We start from the raw sequence: 22,555 nt of genomic DNA on the forward strand, positions 1-22,555 counted from the left end.
AAAACCTTAATAGCTAAAGCAATCTTAAACAACAAAAACAAACTCAGAGGTATCACAATATCAGATTTCAAGACATACTGCAAGGCAGTTATCATTGAACCAATACTAGTACTAGCACAAAAACAGATGTGTAGACCAGTGGAACAGAATAAACTCCAGAAATCAATCCACACATCTACAATCAACTTACTTTTGACAAAGGAGCTAAAATCAATCGCTGGAGCCAGGACTGTCTCTTCAACAAATGGTGCTGAGTGAACTAGGTCTTTGTGTGCAGAAGCATGAAACAAAACCTCTACCTTACAACTTACACAAAGCACAGACAATCAAAGCCAAAATTGACAAATGGAATTACACCTCTACCTTACAACTTAAAAAAAAGCACAATCAAAGCCAAAACTGACAAATGGAATTACATCAGGATGAGAAGTTTCTGCATTGCAAAAGAAACCTCAGCAAAGTGAAGAGGCAACTGACAGAATGGGAAAAAATATTTGCAAATTACACAACTGTTACAGGATTAGCATCCTTAAAGAGCTCAAGAAACTCAACAACAAAGCAAATAAACCAGTTAAGAAATGGGCAAAGGATAGGCATTTTCAAGAGGAAATTCAAACAGCCAACAGACACATGAAAAAATGCTCAGGATCACCCAGTTAGATGGCTGTCATCTAGAAATCAATAAACAACAAATTCTGGTGAGGATGTAGAGGAAAAAGGTACCCTAATCCAATGTTGGTGGGAATGTTAACTGGTGCAGCCAGTATGGAAAACAGTATGGAGATACCTTAGAAATTGGATTATAGACCTAGCATATGACCCAGTCATCTGACTCATGGGCTTTATCCAAATGAAATGAAATCAGCATATGAAAGAGTGATCTGTACTCCCTTGTTTCTTGCAGCTCAATTCACAATAGCTAAGATATGGAATCAATCCATATGTCCATCAACTAAAGAGTAGATAAATATATATATATATATATATATATATATATACACACACACACACAGTGGAAAAAAACAGAGTGGTACAAAAAAAGGAATGAAATCCTGTCTTTTGCAACAAATGGGATGCAACTGGAAACTATTATACTTAGTGAAATAAGCTAGTTCCAAAAAGACAAATACCATATTTTCTTCCTGATCTGTGGTAACTAATAGAGTACCTAAAATGTAATATATAGAAGTGAACTTGATATTTTGAGATTTGATGATTATATACAGCCCTTGTCTTGACTGTTCAGGAATATTGTTTTTTGCTTCATTAAAAAAAAAAAAGAATAAAAAAGAAAATGAATTAAAACATAACTTGATTTTGGTGTCAAAAGTTTTGATAGCTATATATTTTTTTCATAATCCATTTTTCATAAATATTTTGAAGTCCCTTCATGTGTTACCAGGCATAATAAATACTGTCACCCAATACTTATTACCTGTTTTCTATCCTTCAGTCATTATAAGACTCCAAAGAAGGTTTTGGAACTGCACAGTTGCCTACATTACAGAAGGGAATAGTTTGTGTTTCAAGTCCTTTTTCCTGTGTCTGCTTCCATGGCTAATATTGTGCCAATTTTAATAATCTCTTAATTAAATTATTTGGTTTTTATTGAACTGAAGCAGTTGAACTAAGAATGAGAAAAGCACAGACTTTCATGATCATATTTTTTAGAGGAGGAGACAAAATAAAATTTTAAACACTTTTCGATTATAACTTGAATAAATACCTTTAAGAAAGGAGCATTTAACCAAGTTCTTTATGTATATCAGGCACAGTTCTCAGTGCTTTATGCATTTTAACTCACTTAACCCATACAAATATCTTATTGTGTGTTGTTAGTTATAAGGTCATTGCTCCTCACCCTATTAGAGGACTATGTTACCCAGTATTAGGATATAATAGAAAAACAAGAATAATTTGCTTTAAAATTAAAAATTCAAATACCTACTCAGAAGTAATAATTTTTTTTTTTAAAGCAGGGTCTGGCACTATGGCACAGCAGGTTACACCTCTCTTGTCATGCTAGCATCCCATCTGGGTGCCAGTTTGAGAACCAGCTGCTTCACTTCTAGTCCGGCTCCCTGTTAATGTGCCTGGGAAAGCAGAAGATGGCTCAAGTAGTTGGGCCCCAGCACCCAAGTGGGAGACCGGGAAGAAGTTCTTGGCTCCTGGTATTGACTTAGCCCAGCTCTGGCCATTGTGGCCATTGGGGAGTGAACCAGCGGATGGAAGATTTTCTATGTCTCTCTCCATTTCTCTTCCTCTCTCTGTAACTCTACCTTTCAAATAAATTAAAAAATAAACTTCTAAAAAGAAGAAAGTTTTCCGCTCATGCACTACAACTTTTTGAGTGCCTATTAGGTGCATTTTTTCCCTTTTAGTATTAAGGAAATTACAGAATTAAAATAAACATGGTGTGTTTCTTAAAGTATATTTATTCTAATATGGATGAGGCATGGTCATAAGAACTCTTTGGTATCTAGAAGTACTACCATATATTACCTTTGATATTCCTAGGCCTACTTATGGAGATAGATGACTGCTAAATTTTTTCAATGAATCTTTTTTTGTTTTGTTGTTAGCTCTTACCACATGCCTCGCAGTGTTACAAGGACTATAATGATAAACCTTATAGTATGAGACAAACAATCAAGCAGTTGCTTTGGGAACACACAATCAAGACATCTAACCTAGTCGTTTGAGCAGCAAAGACTTCATGGAAGACCAGTCATCTTATCTGACACTTGAACACTAAGTAAGAGTTAGCCAGGCAAAAAGAACAAAAGTATTCCCATTAAGGCAGAACAGCATGTGCAAAGAAAAAACAGGACGTTGAGGGAACTAAGAAGGAGTTAGTAAAATTGGGCAAAGAACTTTCTGAAATATCCTATGTATACATTATTTCTGGTTTTAAGTACTTACTAAAAGAGAATCTAGCCATTTATCGCTTATTCCTCTTTGATATAATTTATTTTAGTAACTACATGACATGTTACATTCATTCCAAATTCAAAAATCCATATACCCGATCTGCAAAAGCAGTTTGTATATAAATTGAAGCTGTTTCAATTTGACAATGTATAAAAACAGCTGAGAGATGCATTTCAAAACGTAGGACACATACTAACCTATTGGGTTTGTCAAAATGAACTGTGTTTTTACTCGATGAGGAAGATGGCATTCCTTCTTTTTCTCTTCTGGGGACAGAATTTGGGGAATTTTCTTTAGGAATAGTGGAATCAACTTCATCTGATATTGAAAGATGGATATCATTGTTTTTTCCTCTGTCTGAACTATTTACAACTGGACTCTGTCCACTTTCTTCAGAGTCTTTGTGCGGAGAGTGATCCACACACACTTGAATAGGTTCACAAACTGCTGGGATGGCAAATTGTTCATTCTTGAGGAAGTCCATTTCACTGTAAAAAGAAACACAGAAATTACCAGTGAACAACTTGTACTTTTGAAAACTTTGATAACAGCATAAGGTACAATAATGGGTTTAATGCTCTAGAAGTCCAACATATTAATAATGAATGGCTTGACAAGAGATAAAACTTTCCTGTACCATATTCATTGATGTTTCCTATATAGTCTTGTCAACTCTCAACAATGAAGCTTTGAAATAGCTTTATAAAACCTGCTTTTGATTAGCTCTTAACTCTCTTTTCTTCATCTGCAAAAAGGGAATAATTCCATTGAACTCACAGATAATAAAAATTAAATACATTAATGAAAGGGAAAGATGCTAAAACTAATGTGAAGAAGTTACTAACAATGACAACTCAAGGAAGAGTTATCTTATGTCTTAGTTCTAACACAACTGATTATAAGACCATTACACTGATATATAATAACTATGTAGGAGGAAAAAGGGACATCACTATTTTGAATATATAGAGCAGTTATATGACATTGTCTTAGAAGTATAGGAATGTGAAAAATGTAACTGAAATGTTGTTTCATATACTTACATAATTTGCCAGTATCTTTTAAAAACTTAAAGAGGAATTTTAGAAATGATGATCAAAGACTAACCTTTCAAGTCTTCTGATTTGTTCCATCAATGACCATTTCTCATTATTTAATAAACTAATTTTATCTTCTAACTTCTGTACTAGCAAGGAGTTCTAAAATCAAAACAGGAGAAAAACAGAAACTCAATATCTTTTGTATAGTATAAGTACTTTCTGTAGATGTGATTAGTTAGTGGCTATCTCTTACCTCTACAGGCTGAGAAGTTTCAAGGTTTGGAGGAAGGCTGCCTAAAATTGGGGTAAGGGCCTCTAATTCATCTTCTTCTACTCCACTTGCCACATCTACAAGATCTTTTCCAGTCACTTGATGATTCCCAAAATCTCGGTAAAGGTGCAGTAAGTCTGGAGGTTTTGGAATGTTTAATCCTACATCATCCCATAATTCAAAATCCTAAAAGATGAAAAAAAAAATCTTTGAGGAGATTTTACTCTGCATTTTTTAAAGCAATTATTTGAAGGGCAGAGTAACATAGAAAGGGGGGGTGGGATGCAGATCTCCCATGACAGTAGCAGGGAACCAAGTACTCTGCTTTCCTGAGTGCTTGAGCAAGGAGCAGGATTGGAAACAGAGCTGGGACTCGAACTGTAGCTCTGATATGGAATGCTGGCATCACAGTCAGCAGCTTATCTGGGCATGTCACAATGCTGGCCCCTAATACTGCATTTGTGAGATTCATACCAATAATGCAAATATCTGGAAATCACATAATAACCATAATTTTGATGTAACATCTAAGTGTATGTCCCAAGTGAGTAAACATTGTTTTTAGGTTTATTTTAGGGGCGTGGTACTGTGGCATAGCGGGTAAAGCCATAGCCTACATGCTAGCTTCCCATATGGGAACTGGTTTAAGACCCAGCTGTTCCACTTCTGATCTGGCTCCTTAGTAGCTTATTCAATAAGGAATCATAGTTGAAAGGGCCTTTTTACCCCGAACAATGGATCAGTATTCTACCAGCATCTTTCAGAGAGTATCTTATGGGGCCAGTGTTGTGGCACAGCGGATTAAGCCATACCCTACAGCACCGACATCCCACATGGGCACCCGTTCAAATCCCAGCCAGTCCACTTCTGATCCAGCTCCCTGCCAGTGCACTTGAAAAGGCAGCAGAAGATGGTTCAAGTGCTTGGATCCCTGTACCCTTGTGGGACACCAGTAAAAACTCCTGGCTCCTGACTGGCCCAGCTCCAGCTGTTGTGGCCATTTGGGGAGTGAACCATTGGATGGAAGATCTCTTTCTTTCCTCTAGCCCCATAACTGGGCCTTTCAAATACATAAATCTTTAAAAAATTATATCTTCCAATGTTCAAGAACATCAGTTTCCTGATATTCCAGATAAACAAGTTTAATTGTGTTAGATGTCGAGATATTATATATGGGGCCAGTGTTGTGACAGAGCGAGTTGGGCCATTATCTGAGATGCCGGCATCCCATATGGGCACCAGTTCCAGAACTGGCTCCTGCGCTTTCAATCCAGCTCCCTGCTTATGTGCCTGGGGAAGTAGAGGAAGAAGGCCCAAGTACCTGGACCCCTGCCACCAAAATGGGATACCTGGATAGAGTTCCAGGCTCTCTGCTTAGGCCAGGTCCAGCCTCAGCCATTGTGGCCATTTGGGGAGTGAATCAGTACATGGAAGGTTTCTCTCTGTGTGTCTCTGCCCCTCTCTCTATAAATCTGCCTTTCACATAAATAAATTTTTTTAAAAAGATGCTATATATATATGTAATCTTCTTATTAGATCTCTCAAAAATGTAAACTCCTAATCTTAAGACTTATATTAATATTCAAGCTTCTAAAACAGCTCAAATATTTGCATGAAGTCATAAAACATGTCTAGGTTAAAAAAAGTCTTAGTTAACAAATTGTGCATTTTATTATAGATTATAAGAAAATTCACTGATGATATTCATTTTGTTCTTCCCTCCCTATTATTCTAACCTGTGCAAAAGCTAATGGGTAAGTAAGCAATTTAATCTGCTTATTTTCTTTCTATAGCTGTTTGAATCTAACTTCTGTTATTAAAAGTGATTTCAGTAATTTTTGGAACCCAACTAGTTGCTCTATGATTTATTGTGCATTGCATCATCTCTTTAACTCAATCTAACTCAATTTTATTATTAAAAGTACAAAAAGTCATAGCATTTCAAGCATTCTGTAGGCAGAGTTTTGGAAGGACTTGAAGTTCCAGAGCAATCAACTACATGCAATTCAATGTCTTGCCATTCTTCATTCCTAATATAACACACTTTAGTACTAATTTCATACCTTATAACACTTAGTTATATTTTCTTTACAAGATCCTCTTTGAGAAACCATGACAGATTCATTTGACTATCCTAAATGTGATAACTCTTAATCCTTTGATTTATTTGAATACTGGGACAACTATTATTGAAGATTAAATCTGAGGGAGATATAAGTATTAAAAGTAGAGGCTTTGGAAAAAAAAATCAAACCTAAGTATCTGTCTATATTACCATGGTAACTCAATTTGAAGTCTAAACGTGTCATCTGGGGGCCAGTGCTGTGGTGTAGCAGATAAAGCTACACTGTATGGACTAAAGTACCTTTTAAGACTTAAAGGGGCTGGCCAGTGCCGCGGCTCACTAGGCTAATCCTTCGCCTTGCGGCGCCGGCACACCAGGTTCTAGTCCTGGTCGGGGCGCCGGATTCTGTCCCGGTTGCCCCTCTTCCAGGCCAGCTCTCTGCTGTGGCCAGGGAGTACAGTGGAGGATGGCCCAAGTGCTTGGGCCCTGCACCCCATGGGAGACCAGGAGAAGCACCTGGCTCCTGCCATCGGATCAGTGCGGTGTGCCGGCCGCAGCGCGCTGGCCGCGGTGGCCATTGGAGGCTGAACCAACGGCAAAAGGAAGACCTTTCTCTCTGTCTCTCTCTCTCACTGTCCACTCTGCCTGTCAAAAAAATAAAAAAAAATAAATAAATAAATAAAAAGACTTAAAGGGGCTGGCACTGTGGCTTAGCAGGTAAAGCCACCACCTGCAATGCCGGCATCCCATATGGGCTCTGGTTCGAGTCCCAGCTGCACCACTTCCAATCCAACTCTCTGCTATGGCCAGGGAAAGTAGTAGAAGATGACCCAAGCCCTTGGGCCCCTGCATCCACGTGGGAGACCCAGAAGTCCTGGCTCCTAGCTTTGGATTGGCGTAGCTCTGGCCGTAATATTTCCAGTTGTCCTATATCCTTGCACAGACTTAGACATTCTAATAAATGGATCTTGGTATCAAAGATGACTTAATTGGGATTTCCTTAATGAGTAAAGATATTAAGCATCTTCTTCCTGTGCTTAATTGCCACTGATATTTCTTCTTTGGTGAAGTACTTGTTTAAACCTTTTGTCCATTCTTTCAAAAACTGGATTGATTTCTTATTTGAACTTAGAAAAATCTTTATATTGTTTATTAGATATATTACTTATAAACATTGTCATCTAATTCATGGTTTATCTCAATTCACTTAAGAGTGGTTTTCCAAAGAGTAGAAATTACTAATTTTAGTGAGAGAAAATTTGATGGACAATAACATGTTTTTGGTGTCATATCTAAGAAATGTCTGTTTAGTTTACCAGACTGAAATGATTTCCCTTGATGTTTTCCTTTAAAAGTCTTTTTGTTTAAAAAAAAAAAAAAAGATTTTTACTTATTTATTTGAGAGGTAGAGTTATAGGCAGTGAGAGGGAGAGACAGAGAGAAAGATCTTCTGTCCACTGGTTCACTCCCCAAACGGCCACAACATCTGGAGCTGCACTGATCCGAAGCCAGAAGCCAGGTGTTTCTTCCCAGTCTCTCATGCAGGTGCAGGGGCCCAAGCACTTGGGCCATCTTCTACTGCTTTCGAAGGCCACTGCACAGAGCTGGATTGAAAGAGGAGCAGCCAGGACTAGAACTGGTGCCCATATGGGATGCTGGCACCACAGGTGGAGGATTAACTTACTGTGCCACTGCGCCAGCCCTAGAAGTCTTTTAGAATACATATTTAAGACTATGATTCATTTTGATAACATTTTAATAAACAGTACAAAGTTCAATTTTATAGCAGAAGGATAACAAAGACTCTTTTTCTACAATAAATTTACTTCGCCTTTTTGTTCCCCAAAGATTTATTATATTTATTTAAAAGGTAGAGTGATGGAGACAGAAAGAGAAAGAGATCTTCTATTTGCTAGATCATTCTCCAAATGGCTGGAATGGCCAGGATTAGTTTGTGCCAGGTCTCCCATATGAATAGCAAGGGCCCAAGAACTTGAGCCAGCTCCTGCTCCTTTCACAGGTGCATTTCCAGGGAGTTGGATCAGAAGCAGATCAGCTGGAACTCAAACCAGCATTCCGATATGGGATGCTAGCATCACAAGTGCTGGCTTAACTGCCTGTGCCACAATAGGAAGCCCTACTTCACCTTTTTTCAGCAATCAAAAGTGAGTCTGTCTCTAAACTCTCTTTTCAGTTCTTTTGACTTACTTATCTATACACAAATATGACACTGTATGGACTAAAGTACCTTTTAAGACTTGAAGGGGCTGGCACTGTGGCTTAGCAGGTAAAGCTGCCACCTGCAATGCCAGCATTCCATGTGGGCACCAGTTTGAGTCCTGGCTGCTCCACTTCCAATCCAGTTCTATGCTATGGCCTGGGAAAGCAGTAGAAGATGGCTCACGTCCTTGGGCCCCTGCACCCATGTGCAAGACCCGAAATAAGCTCCTGCCTCCTGGCTTCTTAACGGCGCAGCTCCGGCTGTTGCAGCCATCTGGGGAGTGAACCATCGGATGGAAGACCTCTCTCTCTCTGCCTCTCCTTCTCTCTCTGTGTAACTCTAACTTTCAAATAAATAAGTAAATCCTAAAAAAAAAAAAAAAAAGACTTGAAGTTAGGTACTTTAAGTCCTCCAACTCCATTCTTCCTTATTCAAGTTCTTTTGGCTATAACATTTTCTTCCAATTCTATATGAATTTTGGGATAAATACATTACTTTCTACAAAATGCCTAGTGCAGTTCTGGTGCCATGGCATGCTGGGTTAAGCCACCGCCTGCAAAGCAGGCATCCCATATGGGCATCAGTTGTCTCCACTGCTCCACTTCTGATCCAGCTCCCTGCTAATGTGCCTAGGAAAGCAGCAAAGATGGCCCTTGCACCCACATGGCAGACCTACATGAAGCTCCTGGATCCTGGATTCAACTTGGCCTAGCCCTGGTTATTGCCACCATTTGGGGAGTGAACCAGTGGATGGAAGATTTTTCTCTTTCTCTCTCTCTTTTTCTCTCAATCTCTCTCTCTCTGTAACTCTGCCTTTCAAATAAATAAATAAAAAAAAATGCTTAAAAAAAAAATCCCAGTACATGACTGGCATTGTGGCATAGCAGGTTAGGCTGCCGTCTGTGATGCTGGCATCCCATTCTGGGGCCGGTTCAAGTCCTGGCTGCTCCACTTCCAATCCAACTCCCTGCTGATGTGCCTGGAAAAGCAGTGGAGGATGGCCCAAGTACTTGGGCCCCAGCACCCATGTGGGAGACTTGGATGGAATTCTAGGCTCCTGGCTTCAGCCTGGCCGAGCACTCTTTCGTTGCTGCCATTTGGGGCGTGAATGGAAGATCTCCGACTCTCTCTCTCTCTCTCTCGTAACACTGCCTTTAAATAAATCAATATTTAAAAAAAATCCCAGTGAGATTAGGAGTACATTAAAAATGGCAACCATAATCAACACATTGATGATATTAATTTTTCATAAATGATAATGTCATTAGGGAATGAAGACAGTGTTATTTTTTCATTTCTTATTTCATTAATTTATTTTTTTTGACAGGCAGAGTTAGTGAGAGAGACAGAGAGAAAGGTCTTCCTTCCGTTGGTTCACCCCTCAAATGGCCACCACGGCCATTGTGCTGGGACCATCTGAAGCCAGGAGCCAGGTACTTCCTCCTGGTCTCCCATGCAGGTGCAGGGCCCAAGCACTTGGGCCATCTTCCACTGCACTTCTGGGCCACAGCAGAGAGCTGGACTGGAAGAGGGGCAACCGGGACTAGAATCCGGTGCCCCATCTGGGACTAGAACCTGGGGTACTGGCGCTGCAGGCAGAGGATTAGCCTAGTGAGCTGCGGCGCCGGCCTGTTTTTTCATTTCTAAAATGTGCCTTTTATTGCATTTACTTGATTTACTCCACTAGGTAGAATCTTAAGTACAAAGTTGAGAAGAAGCAGTGAGAGTATATATTCTTGTTTTCTTCTTCATCTTTTACCACTAAATATGATGTTAGCAATAGGTTTTCTATAGATACCTTTTTTATTTTTATTTTTATTTTTTTTTATTTTTTGACAGGCAGAGTGGACAGCGAGAGAGAGACAGAGAGAAAGGTCTTCCTTTTGCTGTTGGTTCACCCTCCAATGGCTGCCATGGCCGGCACGCTGTGGCCGGCGCATCGTGCTGATCTGAAGCTAGGAGCCAGGTGCTTCTCCTGGTCTGTAGATACCTTTTATCAGCTGAAGAAAGCCTCCTCCATTCCCACTTTCTTTAAAATTTTTATAGGGAATTGGGCATTGGACTGTGTCAAATGTTTTTTCTTCATCTTTTCAGATGACTGATTTCTCTTTTATGTATCTCACTAAAATTACACTGATTGATTTTTGGATATTAAGTCAGCCTTTCATTCCCAAGATAAACCCCATTTGGTCATGAAGTATTATTTGTCTTACATATTATTTGATTTGCTAAAATGTTATGTAGAATTTCTGCATCTATATTTATAAGGGAAATTAGCCTGTGATCTTTCTTGCTTATAATGTCTTTGTTCTTATATCAGAATTATGCTGATTTCACAGAATTGGGAAGTATTTCTATTTCTTCAAATTCTAGATGTTGTGGAGAACTGTTATTTCCTTTCTTTTTTTTCTTTCATTTATTCTTCTATTTTTTTTCTTTTCTTTTTTTTTTTTTTTTTTTTTTGACAGGCAGAGTGGACAGTGAGAGAGAGAGACAGAGAGAACCTCTTTCTTAAATGTTTAGAATTTACAAGTGAAACACCTGAGAGTTGAAGTATTATTTGTGAGAAAGTTTTTAACTACAAATTTAATTTCTTTAGTAAACTTCTTCAAATATTCTGTCTTCAGTGAGTTTTGGTGACTGTCTTTTTTCAAATAGTGTTGTTCATAACATGTCTTCACAAACCTTTGAATTTAAGTAAAATATGTAGCAAGGTAACCTTGTTAACTCTTAATTTTGATACTTTGTTTTCTCGCTATCCATCAGGCTATAAGTCTTTCAATATTACTGATATTCTCAAAGGACTAATTTTTGTTTCACTGACTTTTCTCTATTGTTTTCTGTTGTTTGTATCATTTATGTATGTCCTCATCTTTATTATTTTCTTTCTTACACTTACTTCAGGTCTCACTTGGTTTTCTTTCTTAGGTAAAGCCTATCTTATTGATTTGATATCCTTCCTTGTAACTAACACAGACATATTAGTACTATAATTTTCCTTCTAACTACTGTTTTAGTTTTATCTCAAAGTTTGATATGTTTCACTTTCTTCTTGATTTAGTTCAAAATACTTCTTAGTTTCATTTTTGATTTGTTATTTAACTCATGAGTTTCCAACTAGTAGGGGATTTTCCATATCTTTGTTACTGACATATTTTATATAACTTAAAAGCTCTTAAATATTAAGTTGTATTTTATGGCCATGGTATAGTTTAGCTTAGTGACATACATATTTAAAAGTAATATAATTGGGGTTGGTGTTTAGTGTAGGGACTAAGCACCAGTTGGGATGCCCACATAATAGTGCTTGGTTTTCAATATCATTTGTACACCCAACTGACGCTTCCTATTAACATGCACCTTGGGATGCAGCAGGTAATAGTTCATGTACATGGTTGCCTGCTATCTGTGAGGGAGACCTAGACTGAGTTCTTAGCTTCTTACTTTGCCCTGACCCAACCCTAGCCATTTCAGGCATTTGGGGAATAAATGAGCAGATGCAAGCTCTCTGTGTCAATCTGTCTCTCAGATATATAAATAATATTTTTAAAAATATGTATGTATTGGGGCCGGTGCTGTGGTACAGTGGGTTAACGCCCTGGCCTGAAGCACCAGCATCCCATATGGGCGCCAATTCGAGACCCAGCTGCTCCACTTCCTGTCCAGCTCTCTGCTATGGCCTGGGAAAGCAGTAGAAGATGGCCCAAGTCCTTGGGCCCCTGCACCCACGTGGGAGACCCGGAAGAAGCTCCTGGCTCCTGGCTTCGGATCAGTGCAGCTCCAGCCGTTGCGGCCATCTGGGGAGTGAACCATCAGATGGAAGACATTTCCCTCTCTCTTTGTGTAACTCTGACTTTCAAATACATAAATAAATCTTTAAAATAAATGTATGTATTGTGGTAGGGTGGTTTGATATAGCTAGGTTTAAATTTATCAAGTTGTTGTTTGTTTTCAATGTGTTCCATTTATTCTTTCCCCTCTTATTCTTCATCCTTTCAACTCATCTTCAAAACTGTTCTTTATTCAAAACATCTTCAAAACTATTCTTTATTCATTCTTTAATCATTTACTAAACTTGATTTACCTAAGCTATAATCATAGTATAATACATAGTATTATATAGTATAATACATAGTATACATAGTATAATACTGTAGTATCATATTTGTTACTAAACATTACTAATGTTTTTATGTAGTATATGTTCAGTAAAGCTACTATTTAGTAAAAAAATAAAGAGAAATATTTATTACATTTAATTCTTGCCAAATACATTACAGTAATTAAGTGAGTAATGGAACTGATAGCTCCCTTAGAGAGTATGTATTTTTGCTAAAAGATCAGTGGGAAATTTTATGAACCAAGAGACTAATCTTAATTTTAAAATGATGGCCTGACTTCCACATAACAAACTCCCTAGCATTTAAGTTTCTAAAGTACAAGATTTAGGGGCTGGCATTGTGGCACAGTGGGTAAAGCCACTGCCTGCAACACTGACGCCAGCATTCCACATGGGTGCTAGTTTGTGTCCCAGCTGCTCCACCTCTGGTCCAGCTCCTTGCTAATGGCCTAGAAGAAGCAATGGGATATGGCCATGTGTTTTGGTCCCTGCCAACCACTTGGGAGACTCAGATGAAGCTCTTGGCTCCTGGTTTTGGCCTAGCCCAGAGCTGGGCACTGCAGCAATCTGGGGACTGAACCACCAGATCAAAGATCTCTCTCTATCTCTCCCTCTCTCTAACACTTTCAAGATAAAGAAATAAATCTTCAAAAAAATATATAAAGTATAACATTCAAATTGATCATTAGCACAAAGAAGAAGAGATATTCCAGATCTGAGAGATAATACTAAAACCATTCCTTTGGTTACAAGACTTTATCAGAAAAATAACAACGAAGTTTTAAAACTGGGCCCTCTTCACAGTCACAGCTCATATTATTCATTCAAAATTCTCCCTTAATTATTGTGTTTTCTACTTACCTAACATTTTAATTATTATAGTGTTATTGAGGAGGTTAAACAGGATTTATAAGTATACATTAACAAGTAAGTGCTTTATAGTGATAAAGTAGCATACTTTGGGAATACATGCAAATATGAGTGCATTACATAGTAATGGGGAGTTGTAGGAAGTTATATGGAAAGAATGAAAAGTCTTTATGTAGAAAGCTACGAGGAAAGATAAAAAGCCTTGTAAGCCAACAGAAAACTAGATCGAGTAGGCAAGACACCAGGTAACACTAGCCTTATAGAATTTTACCACATGTATAATTTTTAAAAAATTGTAAAGTAGATAAAAGGGAAATTAGGTAAATTAAAAAGTAAATAAATTACTGTTTTTTAAAAAGTAACTTTACCTGATCATCATTTTCATCTGAAAAGGTAATTGATGTAAGCTTGTAATTATTCTTCAATAAAAATTCATTGACTAAGAAGTTTAGAGCTCTCTTTTCAAGAGGTTTGATTGGCTCCTAGAAGCAAAATACAGACATAAGGAGAACCGTAAGTTTTCCTCCTTCTACATTTGTGCTACCAGTCAAAAACATTTTTAGATCTGTTATTTACCTACCTGAATTTCAGGACTTGATTTATAATTTTTTCGTTCCTGTAAAGGAACTTCATGTTCTGGTGGAAAAAAATATAAATAATACTTTACTATTTTATACTTTAACATATCTTAGCTACTTCTACATTGTCAAAGTAGAAAAAGTCTCAAAAAAGTTTTATGTACACCACCTGCAGCCTTTGTCAGGTTGGCTCGGAGGGCCTGAATGGTCTCCTTGGCTTTCCGTAGTTCAAACTCCAGGACTGGACAGGGATTTGGAATAAACACACACAGGCATCCAACCAAGAAAAGGGAAACAAAAATAAAAAAATAAAAAGCAAGGATGGGTATGAAAAAAAAATACAATTTGTATTGAAAACAGAAAGCATGCAATCTTTATGAAATTTGTGAACGCATGCAGCAGAGTTGATTTGCAAGCAAACTGGTGAATGTTTTCCATAGTTCTAATAGAATTCAGGGGACTATAATCAAACGTTCTAGCTGTCTGACAAAGGATAGTTCTACTTAAAAATAAATTCTATGGCATACTCTCATTTAGGCAAATAAAAATATTAGTAATCTGGATATTTCTGCTTCATACATTCTACGCAAGAAAATATAATGAGATGTTTTCAGCTGACATAATTTTAGGAGAATCAATAAGAATTAGATGAAGTTCAAACAAGTATCCCTAAAACCTTGGGATTTTTTAAAAAGTTATATTTCAATGCATTGTTCAGAATATTAGAATCAGTATAGAAAATAGTGAATAGATCTTTGTTAAGATGTTAAGAAGGGAAATGGCTTAAGTATTTAACAAATGTTGGGATGCCTGTTAATTTTTCTTTAAACAAGCATAAATTTTCTAAAAGCAAGCACAGATGTTGTTAAATAACAAAAAAAGGTTGCAAAGCTTTTTAGTTTTCATTTAAAGTCAAAGAGTAGAAATGGTTTCTTCTCATTTCTAAATAAAATAATTCTGAAGCAAATGATTATATGCATTTCTAAAAGTATAGTTATCTAAGGATATTAACTAAAATTATGTAAATTTTAAAAGCTTCAGGCCTGTGGCTTCAGTACCTCATATTGGTGCTGGTTCTTGTTCTGGCTACTCCAGAATGCTGATCCACCTCTCTGCTAATGTATCTGGAAAGGCAATGGAGGGTGGCCCAGGTACTTGGGCCCCTGTACCCACGTGGGAGACCTGGAGGAACCTCCTGGCTCCTAGCTTTGGTCTGGCCCAGCCCCTGTGGTTGCAGCCACTTGGGGAGTGAACCATCGGATAGAAGATTTCTTTCTGTCTCTCTCTCTCTCTCTCTCTCTCTGTAACTTTCAAATAGATGAATAAATCTTTAAAAATTTTTTTTTCAAGTTTCTCATAACTCTTCAAATAGGATTGATCTTGTTAACAATTATTAACAAAGCTCAAAGATTTCTCATAGTCTCATATTCTGGTTATAAGATAAACATGTATACTGAGGAACTATTTTAATACACTCATAAAACATTTCATCATGAGAAAGATATAACTACATGTATCTTATCTGGGAAATTTTCTTAAAATTTACATTGTGCCAAACAAAAAGCAAGCTTAGAGTTGGTTAAAAAAGACATCTTTATTAAATGAAGCTCTGGGAAGCTTAAATGATCCTTGCCACAAACTAATATTAAAAATTATAGTAGTGAAATAGTTCTGCATAAAAACCAGGAAATTTAAGCTTTTACCTTAAAGATGTATTTTTTTTTCTGATTGATTATAAGTTGAAAAATGAAGATGTCAAATGAGATGTTATCAGAGACAACAAAGATATAAAAATATGGAAAAATTAGGATTCACGCAGTTTGCATATTTTCAATAAAAACTTAAGATGTCATTGAATACAACTAGTACATGAAGGCCAATTATTTTGATGCACAGAATTTAACTGCAGCAATACAGAAGCACAAATAAAAATCAGATGACATTGTATGCTAAAATATGCTTTTTGGTAGTCAGCAATGCTGATCTGCAAACATTTCTGTGCAACAAAGTTATAAAATTTTCCCTAAAACTTACACTTCTGGAAATTCAGAGTTTATATTAAAGACTATACACATTCAGTGTGTAAGGCAAGTACGGAAAAGGTTTAAATAGCATGTTGGTTTATTTTTTCTTTTTTAAATTTCAGAACTTGAAGTAGTTGATTTTGATCTGAAAATATCTAACTGTACCTTAAATAAAATTAGTATACAATTTATGCTTTCAAATGACTTGAAATTTACTGACATATTACAGAACAATTGCAGATCAGAAATGCCCTATACCACAATGATAGAAATATGAAAAAAATGAAAGGGAAAACTGGTTAAAACACAAACCAGGAAAAACTCAAAATTCAATTGGTGAAGGTTCAGATGACAAAGAGCAAAACACTGAAAGATTAAGGCACAGAAAGCCAGAAAAACCCATGTCAGACGGCAAGAATTCATATTTTTATGCACATATACATATATATTGCCAAATTTTATTAAGACATTACCAGCACTTGGAAAAGATAGTGCCTATCAAAATGAATTCACTCTGCTGCATGTTTCTTGATATACAACAAAGATTTTAAAAGACAAAGGCATTTCTTTGATGCTCTATTAAGGCACAGTATGATCAAGTAACTTCAGTTATGTGAGAAAGAGTTTTACAAGAAAGGTCCTTTAATAGCAGTGTTGTATTTAAGCACATAGGAATTTGCGTTAATTAAAACATTGCATTAAAGCCCCAAATTAATTACCCTGTAAAATGATACACTGAACTAAATAACTTCAAAGTTTTTTCAAATATTATGATTCTTCTAAAAAATATTTGATGACATTATGTGTATTAAAAAAAATGCTGCAGGAACCAACAACCAACAATCAACCTATTCATTCTACTTGCCCAACTCCACTGAATGCAATTTTACTAGAACTAATGTAATAATTCCGAAGATGTAGGTGTATATCAATATTGCCAATTAACCAAAATAATCAATGATTAAATCAGTACAAGTAACTCCAGATTAGCTGAATTATTTCCCCACTATATCACAAGCCCCAACTGTTGGCGGCCACCTAGCCAACCCAAAAATTTTTAACTTGATCCTATCTAAATGAATATAATCATTTTACTTTCAAATCTGGTCCTCTTTCTGCAATTTCTCTCCACAAATGGCATAACACCCAGATGGACAAATAGGAATGCTGGAAATTACTCTTCATTTATCTCTTGCCCTCACCTTCACATAAATTCAATGTCCAAGTCATACTTATTCCAATCTTTTAGTAACTCCCTAAATAATCAGTTATCTCAGCTGTCTCTGTAATTGTCATAGTTTACACCTTTCTGAGTTCTCACATAAGTAACTATAAAAACCTACAACCATTTTTAAAGGCTCTGAAAAATCCAGCAGAAAACTGATTTTCTAAACTTATCTAGCTGTACAATTCTCTTTTCTCTCAAAATTTTTTTTCCTGCTAAACTAATATTGTTGAGAAATATACTTTAGGAAACGGTAATCTAAATGAAAAAAAAAACACTAAAATCTAAAAAAGCTTAATGGCTATTTAAATTATTTCTATTTGTAACTTAACTACCCATCACAATGCTGCAATTTTTTCCCTTTGAGACTAATTTCATTTCATGGTAATAAGTGCAGGAAAACATTTTCAAAATGTTACCTGTCTTCCTTAAAACCTTGTTGGAACATATATCCTATTTTAAATTCTACAAAGACATAAAATGAAATTTAGATAAGGTTCAAAACAAGGAACTCAAAAGGCATGGTTCATAGGAAGTAGATATTGTGTCTGGGAAGAAATATATAATAAGATATTTAATCTGGAGAAAGGGCTGGATATGGATGTTACCAGGTCACTATCTATCTATAGAGTGAGAGGGTACCAATGCTGCTTGTTATCCAGGGGACAGAAGCAGAAGTCTGAAAGCCATTTTAGAATGTCTGCTAGATTATGGTAGGTTATTAAAGGCTTCATACTGTCTTAACTATTGATCGTTGTTCCTAGAACAACATAATACCTAGAATACAGAGTAAGCGTTCAACAAATATTTGCTTAGTGAATGGACATTCCAATACTTCATGCCATGTGATAAATCTGAAATATTAACTGATCTTTCTAGCATTAAAGAGTGTCTTTCCTTACAATTTGGAAAGCATAGTTTTTGTAGTTCTCTATATCCCAGCAGAGTCAAACTGTAAATTAGAGAAGTAATAGAGTAACAGAGATAAAGGATTCAAGAGTTTTGATGCTAAATGATAGATCTTGTGCACTGGAAATAAGAATATAGGTGGTTCTAAAATTATTAATAGGTTCTTGTCACTATTTCCAAAGCACTGAACATGTATTTCTTTATAGACACATTTCAAAACAGATTCCTTGAGGGCAGAAATGTTATGTACTTCATATTACTTACCTACTACTTAATACAATGCCTAACACACACAAAGCAGATACTTAAAATGCCTAAAATTAATTAACTAATGGCAATTTCAACATTTAGAATATGGATGCCTCTTGTTACCTTTATCTTTTAAGCCTTTTAACGAAAGAGAAAAAAATCAGTCAAAGCTCATTAATCTGCTACTACTTAGACTGCTTTTATATGAAAGTGTATAATTCATAAGGAAAATAGGGAAATAGAAAATGTCTAAAATATAAAGCTTTTAGAATTTTACTTCTTTGAAAACAGCTTATGTTGAAATAGGCTGTACAAGAAAGACACGATTCTGCAATCCACATGAATGCACAGATAGATAAGAGCTACAGCCTCATACTAAGAAGCAGCATTGTGGACTCTGGAATAAAAACCCTATGTGTTGACACTACTGGGTAAATTTCACAACCTGGTAAGCCTCAACTTTCTAGTTTACAAAACAAGGATCTTATGACTTCTTACAATAACATGGAGTATTATTAATAAGATTAAAAAAGTTTTATGCCAAGCACCTAACATAGATTCTAGGGCAGAGAACATGTTGAAGAAATAATTGTTTATCTAGAGATTCCTTCCTCTTTGAAGGATAATCCATAAAGACTTGAGAAAATAACTAGATTTTGAAATCCAGGAGAGCAGGGGCAAACACAGTCTCCATCTCATAAACAACAGCTGATTAAAGGTTGTAGAAATCCTACATTTGCCTGTTGGGACAATGGACTCATGATCTTTGCTATCCACAGACTTCTATCTAACAGTGGCACAGGAAAATGGCAAAAGAGATTTTTGTTCTTTCTTAGATGCCCCTTCATTCTTGGTGAGGTTTATATGTGACCCAATGACAGATGACACAAAAAGTTAAGTTTTTTGGATTATTAGTCTTTGTTAAGCTTTTAAGTTACTACCAATGGTTAGCAAAAGGAGTTAAAATCTGTTTGGAAATGGGGATTATGAATAAGTGAAATCTTTTTGTGATGTTTCATCTACATACTCACACATGTGATTCAACAACACTATAATACAAAAGCACTAAGAGACTGAAAGCTATTCTCCTGGGGAACCGATATTCTTCCTTTTTCCCAATGAATATGAAAGAAACCATGTATTCATAAATGAGCAAATAATACTAATTAAAAGTTACTTTCTCTCTCCAAAGGTAGAGACATAGCAAATTCTTGAATTATATATATTTATATGCTTTTTACATATTAAGTATATAAAACTATTAAAATGTAAAGTTAAAACTATCACATATTTAATATATTTCACTTTTAGTTGTTCAAGCCTGTGGGCTATCCAGACTTACTGCTCTTTATTCACTGACTATCACAAACTGGATCAGAAGGAGAATATAAACATTTTCACTTTGAGTCCTAATAAAAAGTCAGAAATAAAAACGTCATGTAAACAGTTAAATCTGGTCAGAAAAATTTCTAATTTCTTCTTTTCTACTAATATTGCCAAGAATAATTACAGACTGTTCCAAATAATTAAATTATTAATTTAAGCTATCAAGAATTTGCTTTTACATCAATATTTTTCCCTAATTGAGAGTACAAAATATCTAAATAATGAGAATAATGATGAACCTCTTAAATTTGACTCAATTAAGTTTTGAAAAGGAAATTAAAGGAAAGAACATAATTATGTGGCTAATTTCTAGATAGGCATTACTTTCTAAATGTAATAATTAGTACAATAAAATCATACAAAACAATATATTTATTTAGTCCCTAAATAAATACTATATATTTAATATATAACATATCTAATGATATGTATCATTGTTACTTTTTTTTTTTTTTTTAACAGGCAGAGTGGACAGTGAGAGAGAGACAGAGACAGAGAGAAAGGTCTTCCTTTACTGTTGGTTCACCCTCCAATGGCCACTGCGGCCAGTGCACCACGCTGATCCAAAGCCAGGAGCCAGGTGCTTGTCCTGGTCTCCCATGCGGGTGCAGGGCCCAAGCACCTGGGCCATTCTCCACTGCACTCCTGGGCCACAGCAGAGAGCTGGCCTGGAAGAGGGGCAACCGGGACAGAATCCAGTGCCCCGACCGGGACTAGAACCCGGTGTGCTGGCGCCGCAGGCAGAGGATTAGCCTATTGAGCCGCGGTGCCAGCCGTCATTGTTACTTAATAAGTGGTATAATTGGTAGGATAAATAAGTTCTAAAATTACTCAAATAATTTCCATTTGATTTGCTAATTTTTAGATGTTAGTGATGTGACTTGCTGTTTTGATACAATTGTCAATAAATGATGCTTATGAGTAACCATGATTTGAAACCAGTCAAATGAAACTCTTCCAGTAACTTCCCCATTAAATTGATAATGCTACTGTTTGCACTGCTAAATCCTCATTCAGCTTTTGTTGAACTAAAAACAATTACAAATTTCCTCTACTCATAACACTGAAAATTTTAAATATTCAATCTCTATTATCAAGCAAGAAATGAATGTCATATTGGAATGTCATTTTTAATTACATCAAAACTTGGTCCTTCATGCCAAGAAGCAGCATATGGTATACTCAACTGTAGGCTTTGTTGCTAAGTTATCTGGATTGAATCCTAGCTCTGCTACTGATGCCTTACATAATGTCTCTGCATGTCTTCATTTCTTAAGGAGGGAAGTATGATGGATTTTACCACCGAATGAATCAATACACATTTAGAGTATTAAGAATGGAGCAGGTGCTAATAAAAACTAGCAATTGTTTTTATTCATAATGACCATAGCAAGTAAGTATTTGGTAGGCTTTAGAAAACTTGCTCTAGTAAATGGAAGAATAGAGTTGGTCAAAATAGAAATCCACATATGGGTATGACCCCATGATGCCCTCTCAAGTTCAATGTCCCATATGGCATCCCTCTTGTTCTAATATCCACCATTCTAAGGAGCTCAACATAAACTAATTGATGTCTGACTGCCTTTCTTATCTCTCTCAGAGCCAAGTCTATGAAAACTATAACTGCAATGCACTCAAGAATGACTTCAATTGCAGGTAGCCATGCTTCTGAGGTAACAGAAAGGTACTAGATATTTACACCTAAGGAGCCAGGGCTGTTACACTGGTGAATGTGAGGGTAGACCTCCAGCAGGTTCCAGGTGGGCTCTTTTAGTATAGATAGAACACAGGGTACAAATTGGTGCTCTCAAGTACCTACAGACCAATAGTGATGGGGGTGGGGAATAATGTACCAAGTATTATCTTCTATTTTCTGGGTTATAGGAAGTTTCTGGAAACATACTTTGATGGCTGGAGAGCTCCCAGGGAACACAGGCAAAGTTTTCTTCAGTAACCAGAATAGAACAATTTCAACCAATTTTTAACAATCATTAGAGCTGTACTGATAAACATACCTGAATATCAGCCCTGGTTTGGAGGATTAAGGAATAAGGCTAAGCTTAACTTTGTACTAACAAAATGACTAACTTAAGCTTATATTACAACTGGTTGCTTGTAAATGGCTATTAATAAGCAGAACTCAGCAAACTGTAAGTGAATACAAGCAGAACCTGAAATTCACAACACCACTGGAAGAGGAAGTTGGGGTATCCCCAACATAATAAATTAGTAATTAGTAACAATACATTAGTAATATAATTTTGTATCTAATGGTAAGTTACATTAATATACTAAAAATTATAGAAAGAAGAGAATCCCTCAAGCCATTTCATTATTACTGGAAAGTAAAACATTTAAATCTATATCCATAATCTTACTCACCTGCCACTCTCTCATCTGTTTCCCTGTTACCATCATCTGAGTATCTTGCAAAGTCTAAAGAATCAAGAGTACTGATGCTCCCAGCTCGATCTGAAATTAAAAAAAAAATTAAAGAAATAGATCTTTATTTAACTGCCAAAATAACAGATGGGAATGAAAATACCTATCAATATTTCCAGTTAATAAAAGCATGAATTCTAGTGAAACCAAAAACTAAAGTAGAAATGATCAAACCAATTAAATTATTTTAAAATAATAACAAGAAAAAAGATTTAGAAGAAAAT

At 36.2% G+C, this 22,555-nt stretch overlaps 1 protein-coding gene across 8 annotated transcripts in view; it reads right to left on the reverse strand.

Annotated features, from left to right (window-relative positions):
* The window catches only part of RELCH (RAB11 binding and LisH domain, coiled-coil and HEAT repeat containing), a 127,728-nt gene that overhangs the window by 81,824 nt on the left and 23,349 nt on the right, over positions 1-22,555 (reverse strand). For 7 of the 8 annotated variants that reach the window (XR_011379300.1, XR_011379301.1, XM_008261433.4 and 4 more), the window contains exons 2-8: positions 22,272-22,361; positions 14,266-14,337; positions 14,099-14,154; positions 13,887-14,000; positions 4,225-4,428; positions 4,039-4,130; positions 3,129-3,419 (exon numbers count right to left, since the gene is read on the reverse strand). Coding sequence is in view for 6 of the 8 variants with exons in the window: in XM_008261433.4 (XP_008259655.3) it covers positions 3,129-3,419; positions 4,039-4,130; positions 4,225-4,428; positions 13,887-14,000; positions 14,099-14,154; positions 14,266-14,337; positions 22,272-22,361 (919 nt within the window). In the remaining 2 variants the exon portion in view is untranslated. The remainder of the gene's footprint in view (positions 1-3,128; positions 3,420-4,038; positions 4,131-4,224; positions 4,429-13,886; positions 14,001-14,098; positions 14,155-14,265; positions 14,338-22,271; positions 22,362-22,555) is intronic. The other variant, XM_002713624.5, reaches the window with a different exon arrangement.

The sequence above is a fragment of the Oryctolagus cuniculus genome, chromosome 10 (genome assembly GCF_964237555.1).
Source record: "Oryctolagus cuniculus chromosome 10, mOryCun1.1, whole genome shotgun sequence".
In the NCBI taxonomy this organism is placed as follows: domain Eukaryota; kingdom Metazoa; phylum Chordata; class Mammalia; order Lagomorpha; family Leporidae; genus Oryctolagus; species Oryctolagus cuniculus.